Source organism: Balaenoptera physalus, assembly GCF_965194825.1.
Source record: "Balaenoptera physalus genome assembly, chromosome: 20".
NCBI lineage: Eukaryota > Metazoa > Chordata > Mammalia > Artiodactyla > Balaenopteridae > Balaenoptera > Balaenoptera physalus.
Genome location: NC_138901.1, coordinates 22,442,133 through 22,461,138, shown reverse-complemented (window position 1 = coordinate 22,461,138; position 19,006 = coordinate 22,442,133). Strand labels below are relative to the sequence as shown.

Genomic DNA, 19,006 nt, shown 5'->3' with positions numbered 1-19,006 from the left:
TCTTTCTGTGAGGTGGGGGGAATGTGGACACTGGATGGGGGCCCTGGCTCCGGGGCCCCCGGGGAGGGCAGGCAGGGTGGCCAAATCAGACACTGTTAAGAAAGTGTACAAACTTTAATGCAGCACACACACACACACACACACACACACACACACACACACACATGCACACCTGTGGATAGGGAACAGCACCTGGCCACAGGGTCCACGGAATGGGGGGAAGGGGATGGCAGCTGGAAATGTGGCTTTTGCCACAGCCCTCGTTGGGGTAGGGAGGGCCTTAGACTGAGGCCCCGCCTCCCAGGGTGACAGGGGTACTCAGAAATGGGGGTCTGGGAGACTGTGGCGGCGGAGAGGTGCTGGGGAGGCCTGAGCAGTGGGCACCCTCTGAGCAGGGTCCCGAGGGCCGGGGAGTGTCTTCAGTCCTCAGTCCCTCCTCACAGCAGCTGCCTCGGGGCCGGGTTCCTCTGAGGAGCGTCCCAGCGCAGGGCTTCCCGGAGCAAACACTTGGTGCCCTTGGTCCCACAGCGGAAGCCAGAGGGACAGCAGTGACGCCTGTCCGCACAACACGTGCCCTGGATGGTGGGGGGGGGGGCGAGAGTTGCGCGTGGCAGGACCCGGCCCAGGCCCACACCCGGCCCCAGGGCGGGGGGTGGCACTGACCTGGCGGTAGGGACAGCAGGCCCAGCCCCCTCGGCTGTCTCGGCAGCAGGTTTGGTTATCGTGGCAGAAGTGCCCCTCACCACAGTCCACGTTCCCCACACCCACGTGCTGGCCGCGGTCCAGGTGGGCAGCGGGGCGGGCAGAGTCCTCCTCCTTCTCGCAGGATCGGGCCTTCACGTTGCAGGTGTACCCAGCCGGGCAGCAGTGCTGGCGGTCCTCACAGCACACGGCCTGGGGGGACAAAGGGGCATTACACTCTCGATCACCTAATGTCCCCCCACCCGGGACTGGACTCCCCTGTCCTGTCCGGAAGCAGGCAGGTGGGCACTCACGTGTGGCAACTGGCAGCAGGCCCAGCCCCTGCTCAGGCTCGGGCAGCAGGTCTGCCCCACCGGGCAGCTGGTGTGCTGGTCACAGCCCATGTCTCTGGAGTGGGACAGGGAAGCCTGGCGGGCAGGCACCTTGTCCAGTCCGGTCACCACCTCGTTCCCCCTCCTACAGTGCCCCCCGGCCACACACGTGTAGCCCTGGGGGCAGCAGTGCTGGTGGTCTGAGCAGCAGACAGCCTGGGGGGGTGGCAGAAAAGGGTGGTCTAGGAAGCTACTACGGGACGGAGCGCTGAGCCCCGGCTGCCTCCACTCCGCCTCTCCTGCTCACAGCTCCTCCAGCTGGGAATGACTCTGACTGAGCTGGTGCCACCCGTGGGCCGGGCAGAGGGCAAAAGAGCAAGGCAACAGGAGCCTGGCCACGTGCTCAGGCCAAGACACCGTCCCTCCCCGCAATACTCTCCCCCTTTCCATGCACCTCTGGGATAGGACAGCAGCCCCACTCCCCAGACATGAGTCGACAACAGGTATTGGAGGAGGGACAGCTGGTGACGTTATCACAGGGGACATCATTCTCCACGGCTCGGGCGTCCGGCAGGCTGACGTGGGCTGGGGCCTTCCTCATCCAGGGCACCCGGCGGGCCCCCTGTTCACAGGTACCCTTCTCTGTGTCACACCTAAACCCGGCCGGGCAGCAGTGCACGTGGTCCTCACAGCACACAGCCTAGGGCGGAGGGAGAGGGGACGGTGGGCCTGGGGGGGCCTAGCTGGCTGCCACCCTCTGCTCAGCCCAGGCCACTCACCGCTCCTCGGTACCTGGGCAAAAGGGCAGCAGCCCCAGGCCCCGGACAGCAGGCGGCAGCAGGTGTAGTCGTCGGGGCAGCTCACCTCCATGTCACACTTCACCTCCTGCACTGTGAGGCAGGCAAGGAGGATGGGTCAGCCGTGTCGCTGGGAACCCTCGGGGGTGCCCTCCCTTTGTCAGTTCCACAGCTAGAACCGGATGTGGAGGATGGAGGGTACCGCTCAGGCCACCCCTGGCAGTGATCCTAAGACGAGGCCCAATGTGGACGAAAGGGGGCTGTCCCTGCCCTGGCCCCTCCGTGCGGCCATCAGCCCCCAGCCCCATATCTGCTCACTCCTCATGGTGCAGGTGGAATGGCGGCATCTGTGGCCCCCCCCGCCCCAGTACCTGTGTGTGCGGGCAGCTTGGTGAGGAGGTCCGTAGCATTCTCCTTGGAGAGGCACTTACTCTGGATCAGGTCACACACAGTGTCCTGGGGGCAGCAGTGCAGGTGGTCGGAGCAGCAGATGGCCTGGGTGAGGGCCAAGTGGTCTTTGGGATTTCCAGTCTCCCTGGAGCTCAGGGAGCAGCCAGGCTGACAGCTGGCACTGCCCCAATCCCCCACTAGGGGGTGGCATGAGTCCTGAGCAGCCAGGCTCCCAGCCAGCCGCCAGCCAGCCAGCCCCACCCCCTGGAGTCCCTGCCTGGTCGGTAGGTGTCCAGGCCAGATGGCTGTGGACGCACAGCCCAACTGGCTACAGCCCCTCACTCACACTGGGCATCGGGCAGCAGCCATACTTTCCACTGGGCAGCTTGCAGCAGGTAGAACCATCAGGGCACTGGGACTGTGCATCTGGGCACAAGACCACTGGAAGGAGAAAGGTGAGGGGCAGCCAGGGTGGAGGGGAATGTCTCCCCAGCTAGCAGTTAGATGAGGCCTCTCCTCACTCCCAGCTCACACCCCGACACTCTCCCACCTCCTTACCTGGCCTTTTAGTCTTTTGGGCAGGGATCTTCTTTGCCAGGGGGTGGGTGCCTGTGGCCGTGAGGCAGAGGCCATGCGCCAGGTCACAGGAGGTGCCACGAGGGCAGCAGTGCACCTTGTCTTCACAGCAAGAAGCCTGAGAAGAGATGGCCCTGACTATGTCCTTCCTCCCTCCAGCCCTTCCTCTGCCCCCACTGCCCTCCTCCCTCCCCCCCATCTTCCCAAACTTGTACCTGGGGCATGGGGCAGCATCCCCACGAGCCATCAGGCATAGTGCAGCATGTGGAGGAGTTGGGGCATTCGAACTGTCTGTTGGGGCACTGGACGGCACCCAAGGGCTTGGTATCTGTGGACGGGATGACCCAGGATTCCACTCACTCAGTGAAGGTCATTCCTCCCACCACTCAAGGAGCTGCTGGCACCAGGGCCTGCAGGCCCAGCTACAGGAGGATTCTGGGGCTGGCACTAGGGCTCAGGGCTCCCCCAGGCTTTCCTAACCCACTCTCCCCCAAGCCAGTCCTTGCCCCAGCAATATGGCACAGGGCAGAGGCATCCACTGACTGGGTAGGCCTTAAACCAGTCCAGCTTGGCCTCTCCCCACCCACACAATGCTTGGCCCTGGGCCTGGAGTCTTGCATTCTCTCCTGACCCCTCCTCGCCCCAGTGCTGCCCCTCTCTCCAGAGCAGGGGGGCTGCTTAGTACAGATGTCACATGAATGAGGACACGAGGGCAGGAATCAAGGTCACCCAGCTGGCTGCACTCCTGGGTGCTCCAGGCTCTACGTGCTGCCCATCTGGCTCACCTGATCTTTGGAAGCAGGACCGCCCGTCAGCAGTGCAGTGGAAGCCCTGGGGGCAGCAGTGGTGGCCATCCCCGCATGACACGGCCTGTGGGACACAGAGACGCCTTCGTTGGCTAGGCCCATTTCCCTGAGGGTGGGAGGAGAGTGCAGGAAAAGTGTAAACGCAGACCCGAGCCCTCCATCGACCTAATGGCACCCTCACCTCTGGGAACGGGCAGCAGCTGGAGGTCCCCGAGATAGTGAGGATGCAGGAGTAGCCAGGAGAACAATGGGCATCGGTCTGGCATGGTGTGCCCAGATGCCGGCTCAGCGCCGTGGGCCACTTGTCCTGGGAAGCGAGAGGAGGGGATAAACCGAAGGACCTGAGCCCGGCCCCCTCCTCTGGCCAATCCGAGATGAACCTTTGGGAAATCCCAGGCTGCTAGCTCTTGCCTGGGCCGAAGGGCACTCACCGGAACGGGATTGCAGCAGCTGTAGGTAGCTCCTCTCAGGTCCAGGCAGCAGGCCACAGGGCAGAGCTGACCGTCTGGGCACTGTGTTCCAGCCACCAGCCCTGTCACTAAGGCCACCCAGCTCACCAGGGTCCACATGGTCCACCTGCAAAATCCCTAGAGGCATTTGGCAACTAGCTGAAGCCCAGGCCACCCTCGATTCTGGGCCCAGTCACTCCCCCCGCCCCAGGCCCAGGCCTAGCTGAGCCTCCCCAGACACACCCTGTCCAGACAGAAAGAAGGATGCAGGGCCTGAGATTCAGTTTCCTACGTGTGTCCTGTGTGGGTGTCACACATGCACCAGCGCGTGTACACCCATGAGCATGAATGCTGGCATGAGCACGTGTGTGAATCTGTGTCCCCACATGTGGCCTAACACCTGAGTCTCTGTGGCTGAGTGTGTAGAGATGTGGGTATGTGAGAGTCAGGAAGATTTGTGGGTTTTGTGGGTCTGATCTGTGGGGACATGGGCCACCTCCGAGGGGTGGGGAAGGCATCAGGAGCCATGAGAGGACAGGGATGGGGTGCAAGGAGGGAGTCTCCCCTTGAAGAAAAGCCAGGGTTCCACTTCCCGAGCCAGCCCCTCTAGATGCCCGATGCTGTGCTCACACCTGCACCCTGCCAAGGCCTGTTGGTGGGGGAGGGGGAGGGGGAGGGGAGGACACTTGATGACATTGGCAACCACGGGATTGAGAAAGTTGTGAAAAAAGGAAGTACGGTGCCAGTGGAGTCTGGGCTGCCTTCCCCAGAGGCCAGCCACCACCTGCCCACTGACTGTCACCTCCCCACCCAAGAAAGGGGATACACAGGCTGAGTCAACCTTTGGGACATCTGTGTTCTAAGGGCCCCCCAATACCACCAGGCCCTTTCAGAATCCCCAAACATACCCCCCTCCCTTCCCCCCTCCTCTCCCTGCCCTGGAGCTGAAACCCAGCTGCTTGTGGGGAGATCATGTGCGTCCACCGGGCTGCCGATCTGCATCATCAGAGGGAAGTAAGCCTCGGTTTCTGGAAGGGAGCAGCCTTTCACTTCCTAAACAAGTCTTCCCCCAAGCTCAGCCAGCCCTGCTAGCTCAATGGGGTGGGCCCAGGAGATGTTACTCTGCCTAGAGGGGCCAAAACAGTCATGTTTGTTGAGCCTCTTAGGAGCCAGGGACAACATTCTACATTATTTTCTTTCTTCTTTGCAACAACTGTCCAAAGTAGAAATTATTACGTTTACTTTTCAAAGGAGGAAACTGAGGCTCAGAGATGTGAAGTAACGCCCCCCCCCCATCATATATCAAGACATAGAGATGACAGGCTTTGCTGGCTCCAGACTATACTGGACCTGGGTTCATTTCTCAAGTGGACCATGGATAGTGCCTGGGAATGGGCCCCCAAACCCCAGGAGGATAGAGGCCTGGGGTCCAAGCTGAGAAGAGGGACAGAAGCACTTCCTGGACAGGTGGACCAGGCCAGGACAGAAACACGGAGTACGGGGCTGCCTGGATACTGCACATGGGTCCTAGTCCTGGAACTGCCACCGCTGACTATGAGAGCCCCAAAAGTTGCTCCCTGCCTTTGGGCCTCAGTTCCCCATTAGTCTGTGTGTGGACACTGCACACTTTGGATGGCAGGGAATCGCACACACCCAGTCACTCACATCCTCTCTCCCTCACCTGGTTTTCCTCAGTGCCCCCTCTCCAGCTCAGAGACCATCCCCAGGAGGCCATCTTCTGGCCAGGTAAGGCTGAAGAAGACTGGTCCTGGACCGCGGCCCCTTTCACTCTCTACACCGATGCCTACAGCCCCCCACCCTGCAAGGCGTCTACAGCTGGCCGCGTCTGCTTCTTAGGAGTCCAACCTCAACCGTCCACAGGCTTGTCCCACTGCCCTGGCCAGAAGGAGTGCCTGTCTGCACACATCTCAGACTACTCAGCGCCCTAGTGATTCATTTACATATATTCTCCTTCCTGCGTATCCTGAGGTTCGGGAGTAGAGTGTATGCTTCTACCGAATATACGTGCATGCACGCGCACAAACACACTCAGGACCAGGGATGGGGGAGGAGGGGACCCAACTCCTCTCAGCAGGGTTCCAAGTGGTGGCCTCTCTCCTCCTCCCCACCCCACACTGCCACCGCAGAGAGGGACAGGAGCCTCTTCAAGCCCCCAGCTCCGTCATCTTCCACTAGGGGGCAGCCCCCAACTCCGAGTGCCAGGAGAGAGAGATTCCCAAAAGGTGAGCCAACCCAGCAGCGAGAGAGCAGGAAAAAGTGGCAGGGGGAGGCGGAAGTTAGCTCGTCCCACACCCCCGCGAGAGGAAGTGAGAGAGAGCCAGACATAACCCAGGGGTTCAGTCACCACTCCCAAGTCCCTACTGTCTTTGAGGAGGCCAGGGTCTCAAGCCCCGTTCCCAGCCCTCCGAGCTCGGGGACCATGGGCGGGCGCTTCGCCGGCTCCCGGCCGCCGCGGGGACTACCCACCAGCACCACCACCAGCACCTGCCGACGGGGGCGGAGTCGGCTCCAGAACGGAGTAGTCTCTGCTTTGGGGGAAGGGGCTGCAGGCCCCAGGGGTGCTGGAGAGGGAGAAAACCCCTTCTCATGGGGGTCACTGCAGTTACTGCTTATTCCCACCACCCATAAAACCCCTTCCAGTGCATCGGAGTTTCTCTAAGGGAGTCTTTTCTTGTCTCCCTGATGAAACTACAGAGGAGCCTGAAGCCCCCACCTCCCCCTGGCTGGGCCCCTGGGAAGGAGCAAGCGAGAGGTCTACGCAGCCACCCTCCTTACCTGCGTCGGGGTCGGCGATCCCTGGGGAGCAGCGACGGGGCAGCTCACCAACTTGGCCCCCTCAGCGCGTTGGCCCACCCACCTCTGTTTCCATTGGCCAGATGTCCGGGCTGTCGCTCTCCCATTGGCTACTCGTCGACGTGAAGGCGGGGCCAACCTGGGAGGCTGTGCTGCTTTTCCTACTCAATTCACTCTCCTCCCTCCCTTCCTCTCTCGCCCCAACCCCCCATTTCTAGGGATCATGTGATTAGGGAATCATGTGATGCCGTCGCCTGCTAAGGCTGCCTGCTGGTGCTCGCCTCGCCGCCTCCGGCAGCCCCATCCCGAGATGGGCCAGCTCCTGTCAGGGGACATTGAGAGCCAAGAGCTGTCCCTTAGAGGGTGCGTACAAGAGCATTTACAGGATGTCTCTTGGATATGGAACATTTGTGCATCCTGTTTCTATTCTAGCCAACCAACTCAGATTTAATGCTGGGCAGCCGGGCCCCAAAGGGGAGTGAAGGAGTAGTGAGGGCAAGGATAAACAGCCCTCAGTCCCCTTCCTCAAGGGGCTCACAGCAGGGGGTAGGGTGGGGTTGGAGAATCGGGGGCCAGGTGCTCTAGGTGTGTGTAGGGAAGACGTAGTAGGTTGACTCTAGGCAGGGAAAAAGAGGTTTAATTCCACCTTGGGGGCACTTTTTTGAGCTGAGTCTGGGAGGATTTTAACTGGCAAGTGGGGAGGGGCTGGAGAAGTGGCTAGATAGGGGGTAATGGGAAGAGCATTAGGAAACCAGATGGGAAAGGCAGCCTTGGGCAGGGATTGAGTGCCAGGTTCAATGGAGTGGACTTGAGGAGCTGCTGGGTGTGTGGCACCAGCCTGGGCTGGCTGTGCGTGCATAGCACAAGTGGCTTCCTAGTTTCGATCGGCCCTACCTTTCAGGAATTGACATGCCGGTGGGGAAAGAAAATATACCACACGGAACAGATTCACCAGCAGCAGGAGCTAGACTGCTCAGTGCCAAGGGGCCTTTCCCCGGCAGAGATGAGTGATGGGAGATGCACCAGGAGAGACGAGAGGCCCAGAGGAAGCCTGGTGCCGGGTCTTGGAGGAAGGGCAGTGTTTGGTTATGCCGAGTGGCTGGGGAGCACTGCAGGTTAAGCAAAGAGCTTGAGCTGGGGGTGAGGCTAGGGTTGGAGACAAATAGCCAAACTCAGGGGTGGTGGGAGTCTGGGTAGAGAAGATTTTGATAGAATCAATTGACTGTAAATGTGAGGACTGGACTCTGGACTCTCAATTCTATTCCACTGATATATGTGTCCATTCTTAAGGCCAGTATCACACTGTCTTAATTACTATAGCTTTTTAGCAAATTTTGAAATAGGGGAAGTGGGAGTCCTCTAATTTCTTTTTCAAGGTTGTTTTGGCTATTCTAGGTCCCCTGAATTTCTATGTGAATTTTAGGATCAGTTTCTGCAAAGACAGCTGAGGTTTTGATAGAGAATGCACTGAATCTATATTTGGGGTGTATTACCCTCTTAACAATATTGTCTTCCTATTCGTGAATATGGGCTGTCTTGATTTATCAGTTTCTTTTTGACAGTTGCCAAGTATTCCACACTATAGGTGTTACATGTTTACTTAACCAGTCTCTTTTTTTTTTGGCCACGCTGTGCGGCTTGTGGAATCTTAGTTTCCCTACCAGCGATCAAACCCGTGCCCCCTGCAATGGAAGCTCAGAGTCCTAACCACTGGACCACCAGGGAATTCCCTTAACCAATCTCATTTAATGGACTTTTATGTGTTTCCAATTTTTGCAGTTACGAATAATCAGGCAACGACTATTTCTGAACATGTCTCTGAGTGCACATATGGGGGTTAAATTCCTGAAAGTAACATTGCTGGGTAAAAGGTATGTTGAAATGTTAATACCAAATTGCCTTAACATTTTTCCAATTTACACTCCCAGGCTCAGTATTTGGGGGAACTTATTTCCCATATACTCACTAACATTGGATATGCCAGTTCAAAAAATTTTTGCCATTCTAATGACGGAAGATATTTCATGGTGGTTTTATCTGCATTTCCTTGATCTCTAGGGAAGCTGAGCATTTTTGTGTACGCTTATTCTGCATATGTATTTCTTCTGTGAAATGCCTGCTCTTATCTGTATTAGTCAGGGTTCTCCAAAGAAACAGAACCAGTTGATGTGTATATAGAAAAAGATTTATTAAAAAGAATTGGCTCACATGACTATGGAAGCTAGTAAGTCCAAAATCTGCAGTGTGAGCCAGCAGGCTGGAGATTCAGGAGAGCTGATGGTGCAGATGAAAGTCCAAAGACAGTTGCTAAGAATTTCCTCTTGCCTGGAGAGGCCAGTCTTTTTGTTCAATTCAGGCCTTCAGCTGATTGGATGAGGCCCACCTGCATTATGGAGGGCAATTTGCTTTAGCCAAAATTCAGTGATTTAGGTGTTAATCTCATCCAAAAACACCTGCCAAGTTGACACATAAAACTAATCATCACACAACAAACTCACAGATATAGAGAACAAACTAGTGTTTATGAGTGGAGAGAGGAATGGGGGAGGGGCAATATAGGGGATTAAGAGGTACAAAATATCATATATAAAATAAGCTAAAGAATATATTGTACAACACAGGAAATATAGCCAATATTTTATAATAACTATAAGTGAAGTATAACCTTTAAAAACTGTTAATCACTACATTGTACACCTGTAACTTACATGATATTGTATAGTTGATATAGTACATCAACTATAGTTCGATGATTAAAAAAACTAACCATCACATTATCCCTTGTTCATTTTTCTCCCGTGTTTCTTTTTCTTGTTGAACTGCGGGAGCTCTTTATATAGTCTGGATATTATATACGTTGCAGATATTTCCTCCCAATCTGTCATTTGTCTTTTATCTTTGTTTATGGTATCTTTTGTGGTCAGAAGTTGTGTTGTTATGTCATCTGAAATCTAGCAATCGATCTTTTCCTTTGTGGCTTCTGCCTTCCCGCAGCCCACACTTGCTTAAGAAGTTAGAAATATGTTCTTCCTGGTCTGTGACAATTCCTGCTGTGGTCCCGCCTCGGATGGCAGCACTACCCTGGACTGAGGCACCACAGTGATAGGAGATTCCACCGAGAGCCCTGACACGAAGAGAACCCCGGATGTGACTCTGGCTAAGAGGTTCCTCCAGGTCAGGGTTGGACAGCTTCCCTCTCTCTCCCTCTTTCTGCTTCTTTCAGCCTCTCCCCAGTTCTTCCCATCACCCCTTCAGGGTTTTCTTCATTCAGACTTCCAGTTCTGCTCTCATAGAAGAGTCACAGCTGCCTCAGGGCCAGGGGCCTTTCCCCCCAAGGTCTTGAATTGCCCGATAAAACATCAGATGCCCAGTTAAATTTGAATTTCAAATAAAGACAAATTTTTTCAGCATAATTATGTCCCATGCAATATTTGACACATACTTACACTTAAAAATTAATCCCTGGGAGTTCCCTGGTGACCTAGTGGTTAGGATCCGGGCTTTCACTGCTGGGGCCCGGGTTCAATCCCTGGTTGGGGAACTGAGATCCCTCAAGCTGTGCAGTGTGGCCAAAAAGAAAAAAAAAAATTATTCCTTGTGTATCTGAAATTCAAATTTAACTGGGCATCTTATATTTTTATTTCCTAACTCTGGCAGCCCTGAACACTAAGGTTGGAGTGAGGGCACAGAAACAGCCCCTGCCTCATACACACCTACTCCTTCCTTCCCCATCCTGCCTGAGTCACCTTAGGGTGAGTAATTGTTGCCCCAGTTGCTCAGGCGCCTGCCCTCCTCATCGGGCACCTGACTGGTGTCTGTGGGGCTCTGCTCGGCCCTCCAGCCTGTCTGGGTAGGTGTGGGGGAGGGGAGGCAGGAGCAGGCCAGCGCCCAGGCCAGAGGCTGTGGCGGGATATTTGGCAACAGAGGCACCAGACCTGGATTCCTGACCTAGCATAGGCCGTGAACTTGCCCAGTGCCAGTGGGCAGGCCACTTCCCTTGTTGTTTTTTAATCAATTACTATTTTTAACAAAGTATACCATGCAAATAAATTTTAGTCAAGTTATAACACAAAGCAGCACTCTCTTTTTTTATTTTTTTGGCTGTGCTGCATGGCATGCGGGATCTTAGTTCCCTGACCAGGGATGGAATCCGTGCCCCCTGCAGTGGCAGCTCAGAGTCCTAACCACTGGACCGCCAGGGAAGTCCCAACACAAAGCAGCACTCTTATCCTCTCTCTTTTCCTACACCAGGCTTCCACTTTCAAACCCTTTAACCGTTTCTTCTGTGACTTTCCCTTGTGTGCTTGTATGTGAATTCTTAATTCGCCTTTGGCCTCAGTGTGTTCATCTGGGCAGTGGGTGAGCACTGCCCTGCTCTCTGTCCCCTGGGAGATTCAGAGTCTGCACTGAGCTGTGGCGACTCCACCTGGCCCCGGGTGCAGGTAGACTGATGCTGGATGGTATCTTTAAATCCAACTGTGGGGTGCAGGATGCAGGGTAGGGGTTCAGCGGGAGGGAAGAGAGGGGAGAAGGGGGAAGGCAGGTAGGGGAAGTGGATTACTTGGCTTTGCCCTGTAATGGAGGGAGCTTCAGGGATCCTGATGTGCAGATCTGAGAGCCCCTCATCTCGTTGAACCCCCTTTCTATGCAACGAGGAACCTAGCGCTCAGCGAGGAAGCTCCTCTCCGGTCCCCTTCCCTCTTACAGGCTGTGTGACTTGACTTAACCTCTCTGCCTCAGCGTCCTGGTCTTTACGTTGAGGACAACGAAAATAAGGCGCTTCCCTCGGGAATGAGAAAACGCCTGCAGAGCCCTCAGCTCAGGGCCTAAGCCAAGTATGTGCTCAATTAACGAAGCTGCCACCGTTGGTTGTGGTGATTCCTCCCCTTGGGCCCTCCCCAGCTCCCCCTCACACATACCTTAGCCTGGGAGACTGCCCACCCACCCCTCAGCCCACCTCACCCTCTCCTCTCGAGCCGTGGCCCATGCATCTCTCTTCCCAGAAATCCACCTGGACCCCCCACGTGGCTGCACCCCATGGCATCCTTCTGGCCCAGGGTCCAGAACTCTGTCCAGGAGGGTCTGTTTGCACCTGGTCCATTTCAGACTCCTGAGAAGGGCACCCCATCAGACTGAAACCAACAGAATCCCTCAGCCAGACCAGGGCAGAGGGGGCAGAGGAAGACACAACCCCTCAGGGATGGGGTCGGGGCAGGGAGACGCAGGGTAGGGTGAGCTGGGTTGAATTCTCTTCTCCCATCCAGATGTGGAGTCAGCATCTGCCTTCTGTGGGAGAGGAAGGCACATTCCCAGGTCAAACTTTCAGTTTCTTACGTTCTGAGAGCAGTGGGGTGATCCAGAGAAGAACTTCCTGGTAGAGGCAAGGACTGACCCCAGCGCGTCTCCAGGAAGCCCAATTGGCCTCTGGGACAGGCAGGTGGCAGGTGCTGGAGGACAGGAGCCAGCTCTTTCCTGGAAACCTGGGCAGTGGGCTGGCATCTGGGCAGTGGGACCTCATCTTTGCCTGTTGATCTCAAATTCCAGCTCGGCCTCTTCCTAGCTGGGTGACTTTGGCTTTTTTTTTTTTTTTTTTTTAATTTATTTATTTATTTATTTATTTATTTTTGGCTGAGTCGGGTCTTTGTTGCTGGGCGCGGGCTTTCTCTAGTTGTGACGAGCGGGGGCTACTCTTTGTTGCAGTGGGCGGGCTTCTCACTGCTGTGGCTTCTCTTGTTGTGGAGCACGGGCTCTAGGCACACAGGCTTCAATAGTTGTGGCATACGGGCTCAGTAGTTGTGGCTCACGGGCTCTAGAGTGCAGGCTCAGTAGTTGTGGCGCCCGGGCTTAGTTCCTCTGTGGCATGTGGGATCTTCCCAGACCAGGGCTTGAACACATGTCCCCTGCATTGGCAGGCGGATTCTTAACCACTGCGCCACCAGGGAAGCCCCTGGCTTATTTTTTTGACCTAAATGCCCTCATCTGTGAAATAGAGGAACTGTATTATAATTACCTGCCAAGGTTTCAGGAGGATGGAATGTGCTTGCACACGTATGTAAAGTACCAAGCTCAGGGGACTTCCCTGGCGGTCCAGTAGTTAGGACTCCACACTTCCAATGCAGGGAGCGCGGGTTCGATCCCTGGTCGGGGAGCTAAGATTCCACACGCCACACACGGCCAAGAAAAAAAGAAGTACCAAGCTCATAGTCGATCCTCATAAGCTGTCACCTTCTTCTCCTCTACTCCTACGATCGAGAGAATTTTGACAACTAAACTACATTTATTCAGGACTAAAATTCATTTTCTTATTAAAATTTACAAAATCAATGATGTAGAATCTGACGCCACTCAAATGAAAAAGAAAACATCCAGCCAAACCCAAGACAGGGGCTCAGATCCTCCAAACCCTTCTGAAGATCCTTCAGGGTGCTGGCCCTGCACCACATCTAAGGACACCCTGTCCCTCCCCTGGAAGGCTTGGGAGGGGCTGGGCCCCGATGGTGGTCTGGCCAGTGTCATACCTCCCTGTGGGTACAGGGAGAAACTTTCCCCATCCTGTGCCTTTTTCTGAACTTGAGAATGCCCTGGGGGCAGCTGTGCCCCTCGGTGGTTGCTGCATTGCCTGTGGACTCCAGGAGTTGGAGCCTAGCCGTTGTCAAGGGCAGCAAGTGGACAGGTTGGGTCACGGAAATGGAAGGACAGCTTGGGCTGTGGGCACTGTTGACTCGTTGACTGTTAGGGCTGGAATGTTAATGAACTTGGGGGCAGGGCAGGGAGTGGAGAGGAGAAGCATCAGGACCATGTTTTGCCGGCCTCCTCTGTTCCACATCACTGAGTCCTTCTAACGAAACTGCAGAGTGTTAGCTCCACCTCGCAGATGTATGAGACACTAAGGGTCTTGTCCAGGGTCATCCGGCTACTAAGCGGTGGTGTCAGTATCTGAGTCCAAATTTATCAGACCTCGGAGCTTTTGCCCACATCGCCAGGCTCCACTGGATGCAGACGCCAGCGCAGCCTGTCCTCCCTCCCAGCCCTTCCAGCCCTGAGCTCTCCTGTCCCCTCTCCAGGCAGGCCCCCTAGGGGTCAGGAGACACCCGCTTCAAGTCACTTGGACAGGTCACTTAACTCCTCTGAGATTGTTTCCTCATCTGTAAAATGGGTCCACAATAACCCCCACATGCCCTCTTACACAGTCATGAGAGGTTCAGATGGGATGATGGATGTAAAGAGATCTTGTAAAGTGGCACATAAAATGGAAGGAATTCTTTTTAGGACCTCAAAGAGGTTCCTCTTGTTAATCTGATGACCTGTCTCGGAAGCACTGGGCCAGGGCTTAGGTGAGGAAACTGCCTTCCCCAGAAAATTCAGAGACGTCAGCTCAGGGTCATCTCCAGGAGCCCAAGGAGGAACAGAGAGAGGAAGCAGCTACATGGAGGGCGGGACAGGAGGATGGAACTCCTCCCCGCTCAACCCGGGGCACACTTTCCGGGTCATAAACCTCTTTCACACGCCTCATCTGTCATCTTAAACCTCTCAGCAGTGCCGGAAGGGAAGTAGGGCCAAGAGTATTATTCTTTCCATTTCAAAAATGATGAAAACAAGGCCCAGAAAAGAGACAAATTCCCCCAACAAGTTAGCAGAGAAATCTGTACTCAAATGCATATCAGGGGACTTTAATTCAATTTCTTATGTTAGGATGGTTGCTGGTATACTTGATTTCCATGTTTTTAAAAAGTAGGTCTGGCTAATGTTTATTGAGACTCACATTGTGCCAGGTTCTGTAAGCTCTCCTTTAATCTTTAACACAGGCTTGTGAGGTAGGTACAGTTACCATCTCCATCTTACAATGAAAGAAGGAAGACTCAGAGGTTAAGCAACTTTCCTGGGGTTGTGTAGTTGGAAAGGGGAGAAGCCAGAAATTGAATACAGGTCTGGTCCAGAGCCTGTGTTCGTAACCATCATAGTTGTTCTTTTCAATGCAAGTTTTTCTTTCAGTGTGAGTGCCCAGCTCTCATCTGAGCACTTTCCTTCATCCCAGCCAGCTTGGCCCTCCCTTGGCCTTCACTATGGGTTAATCTCCATCAATGTTTCCTGACCCCCCACTTCTCCCTTGTTCTAGGCCGTCTTAGGCCCTCTCCATCACGTGACCTGTTTTAGTGCCTTCACAGGCACTAAACCTCATGTCCTTCCTGTCTGCAATTGTCTTGTTTATTTACTTGTTTTTGTGTTTGTCTCCTGCACTAAAAAGTGTGAGCAGGGACCCAGTGTGGCTTGTTCCCTGCTATATCCCAGTACCTACAACGGTATTTGGCATACAACACTGAAACATTTTTAAAAAGAGAAAAAGAGAGGGAAACACTCAGTAAATCAAAAAGAGAGAGAGAGAGAGAGGGAGACGAACACAGGTCAGGCCTTTGTTCCAGGCCCAGCTGGGATGGCTCCTCCTCAGTTTGCGTCACTGAGACACGGGCTCAGCCCTGGCATGGCCACGCTTTTCTGGAGGCTGACATGCTCCAGGCAGCCTCGGGCACGCTGAGAAGCAGAACCTGCAGCCCCAGAAGGCAATGACACTACATGCGACCACTGGTGCTTGGTGAGCTCGTGAGGTTCTCAACAGAATCACATCCAAAGTCTTCGTTTGGTAATATCGTTTGTAACTCTCCTTCAATACATTTTCAGAAGTGAAATTCACAGAGTGTAATTTCCTATGCACGTTTAAAAAAATCTGTATTAAATTCAAACTGTAATAGAGAGGAAAAATAAAAGAAAGTAATTTAGAATGAAATAATATGTATTTCTGTGTGCAAAAGCTCAGGCTTGACTCCACGAGAGAACAGAAGCTTGCAGATGCCCATGAATCACTGGCGACGGAGAACCGGAAATGGAGGCTCTGCGCTGGAGTATTTTGTTAGTAACTCAGCTCACACCAGCCAGGTGGCCAACAGGATGAGATGTTCTGAATGGTGAATGATCCTTGGTAAAGTTCTAACGGAGACAAAGCCACATCTTCCTGAAGACTGCATGGTAGTTTTATTCCAGGGAAATTCTATAGATTATCAATATAAAACCATTTAGAAAGATATGGGTGAAATAGAGCTGGCTTCGAGGTCGGATAATCATCAACAGATTTCTCAAATCCGCAGATGTGGAACCCGCGGATACAGAGGGCCGACTGTATTCACCGTACTAGGCCATTTTATATAAGGGACTTGAGCATCCCTGGATTTTGGTATCTGCAGGGGCTCCTGGAACCGATCCCCCGTGAATACCGAGGGACGACTGTATGTGGTTGTCCAGAAAGACAGAGGAAAGCCGCGAGGTGTACGGGGATAAAACCCTGTTAATGTCAGACTGTCCTACACTTTATAGGACATTGAGCATCCCTGCCCTGACCTCTGTCAAATGCCAGGGGCTCTGATCTTGTGACAATCACAAATGGCCTCATAAATTCCCCAAATTTCCCCTAGGGGGCGGTAGAGCTCAGATCGAGAACAACTGCCCGGCATATTCCCCATCGCCCCGCTGTTTAATTTAACACTTACCTTTGAGGTTGTTTTACACTCGGAGGTGGAGGTCAGCATCCCTTTCAAGGTGGTATTTGTTACATGGGGATATTGTCAGGCAGTCCCTTTGCATGGCATTCTGCTGTTACAAACAGGGCTATGGTAAGGGCGAGTCATTTCGCACATGAGCAAGCCAATCAGGGAGGAATGCTTACAAGTGGCCTGGCTGAGTCACAGGGTTGGGCATTTGGAATTTTGATAGCTATGGCCCAAAACTGCCTTCCTCGGGGGTAGATTAATCCACACTCCCCGGCAGAGTAAGAGTTCCAGGCATCCGGCTGGGGGTTGGGGGGAAGGCAGTTCTGCAGTCTTAGCCAGGACCCTTCACCTCTGGAGGCCACCTTCTCAGACCGCACCCAGGGTGCTCCCAATGAAGACTTGGGTGTCCAGAAACTTCCCAGCTCATCTTCTCAAGCCAGGCAGGGGCTGGGGGGAGACAAGAGAGGCCTTTCCCTGGGTGGGCTGATTCTAGCTATTACATTTATTTCTTTTTTTTAACCTTCAAAAAAAAAAATACAGGGACCTCCCTGGTGGTCCAGTGGGTAAGACTCCGTGCTCCCAATGCAGGGAGCCCAGGTTCGATCCTTGGTCAGGGAACTAGATCCCGCATGCAGGCCTGCCTGCCGCAACTAAGACCAGGCCGAAGCCTAAATAAATAAATACTTTAAAAAAAAAGATAGCTTTGTTGTTGTGTTTTTTGTTTTTGTTTTGTTTTCTCATGCATGGCTTGCCGGATCTTAGTTCCCCCGACCAGGGACTGAATCCAGGCCACCGAAGTGAAAGCCCCGATTCCTAACCACTGGACCACCAGGGAATCCCCAGCTTTGTTGCTTTCTGATTCTATACATAATATATATGTATTTCAGAGGGAGAAATCCCTTTCCCCACCAACTTTTTATTTTAAAACCTTTTAAAACTTCAGAAAAATTGCAAGGATGGTACAATGAGCACCATATACCCTTCACTTTGATCTACAGTTGTTCACATTTTGCTACATTGGCTTTATCTCTTTATTTTTGCTGAACCATTTGAGACAGTTGCAGACATTTGCCACTAAACACTCGGTGTGCATTTCCTAAGAACAAGGACATTCTCCTACAAAACCACTGTATGGTTATCACACTCAAGAAATTTAATGTTGATAAAGTAATATCAACTATACAGGCCTTATTCAGTTTTCTCCAGTTGTCACAATAAAGTCCTCTATAACTTCCCCACCCCTCCCTGCCCCCAGGGCCCAATCAAAGATCTTACTTGGCATTTAACTTGAGCCCTAGAGTTTGGATTTCTCTTCTCTGGTTCAGTGGTCCTGCAGCCTGGGACCTTGCCTCCAGGAAGGCACCTCTAGGTGGGAACGGTTCAGGCCCTGAACTCAGAGGTGCTAGTAGAGTCCACAGGAGGGACCTGAGCCTTACTTCAGCCCCATAAATGTCTTCCTAGGCCCTGGGGGTGCAAGCTGGGGCTTGCCCTGGAAGAATTCAGCCTTACAATAAACTATCTTCTGTTTACCTCGCTTGCCAGGCAAGGACTTGTCCATCAGTCCCTGAGATAATCCCTGGGGCTGGTACTATTTCCTCCCCTTTTACAGTTTAAAGGAGTTTCTGTTTTTCCATCTGACAAGGAGGCCGGTGATGGCCACATGGAGCCACATGCTGCCTCTAGAAGGACCACTGGGTGCGTGGTCAGCGTGAACCGCGGCTGAGACAACCAGGACAGTGGCCGCCTCCTCCTCAGGCCTCTAGGCTTGCTTCTCAGGTCAGGCCAGTCTAGCCAGAGCCCCACAGGTTCATGGGCATCTCAAGGCTCTGGATCCACCCTGCAGTCGCTATGATCGTCCTTGGACGACACCTCCACCAGCTCCAGTGGTGGATAACTTCTCCCTTCTGCCCAGACTGTTGCCAGCATGCTGGCCTTTGGTTATACCAAGGTTTTCTCAGCCTCGAAGCATTTACATGTAGGGGATGGCAGGGAGTGAGATCTACTCAGCTCTGGGTGGGACTACAGAACTGTTTGTCGACTCAGCTTTTCACAGACATGACTTTAGCTAAGAGTCTGTAAATTAGCAGGATGGGTAACTCATCCTTATTTTCAGCTGAGGAAACTGAGGTGTAGTGACAAATCTCAAAGGCATCCTATTGCAAGAAGAAAACCAGAAATGGAGTGCAAGCCCCTCATTCTACTGTGAAGGAAACGGAGGCTCAGAGGTCACCATGTTTGATTCCTGGCTGTGCTACTTTGCTCTGGGGAAGAAGGCGTGTAAGGAGTTATGACTATCTGTGCCTGCATTTAGAGGCAGAGGTGGGACCAGAATCCTGGTTGCTCTAAAGACCCTTTCCAGAACTTTCTGTGCCACAGGTCCTGGAGTGGGGCGGGGGGCAATCAATAATAATAGTAATGGTCACCGACTGCTTGCCAAGTGCCAGACAGGGCTCTAAGCACTTTAGAGCTATTAACTCATTACATCCTCAAATTCCCATGAGGCAGGGGTATTTTGATCCCCATCAGCTCATTTATAAATGGGTGAAAGGAAGGCTTAAAGGACTCTAGATACTTGCTAGGAGGTCCCACAGCTGCTGCAGCAGGCAGCCCATATTGGAACCA

At 53.5% G+C, this 19,006-nt stretch overlaps 1 protein-coding gene across 2 annotated transcripts; it reads right to left on the bottom strand.

Annotated features, from left to right (window-relative positions):
• Positions 1 to 99: 99 nt before the first annotated feature.
• On the bottom strand, positions 100 to 6,930 carry GRN (granulin precursor). Of its 2 annotated transcripts, none has more exons than XM_082442618.1 (13): positions 6,828 to 6,930; positions 4,014 to 4,158; positions 3,764 to 3,889; positions 3,562 to 3,646; positions 2,992 to 3,104; positions 2,759 to 2,894; positions 2,547 to 2,641; positions 2,182 to 2,305; positions 1,806 to 1,903; positions 1,468 to 1,713; positions 996 to 1,229; positions 664 to 894; positions 100 to 575 (listed from the first exon to the last, which is right to left on the bottom strand). In XM_082442618.1, the coding sequence occupies exons 2-13, from the start codon at positions 4,149 to 4,151 to the stop codon at positions 438 to 440; spliced, it is 1,764 nt and encodes a 587-aa protein (XP_082298744.1). In that variant the 5' UTR covers positions 4,152 to 4,158; positions 6,828 to 6,930; the 3' UTR covers positions 100 to 437. The 2 variants fall into 2 exon arrangements, with proteins under 2 accessions (XP_082298744.1, XP_082298745.1); XM_082442619.1 differs by having other exon boundaries at positions 4,014 to 4,169; positions 6,828 to 6,912.
• Between the last annotated feature and the right edge of the window lie 12,076 nt (positions 6,931 to 19,006).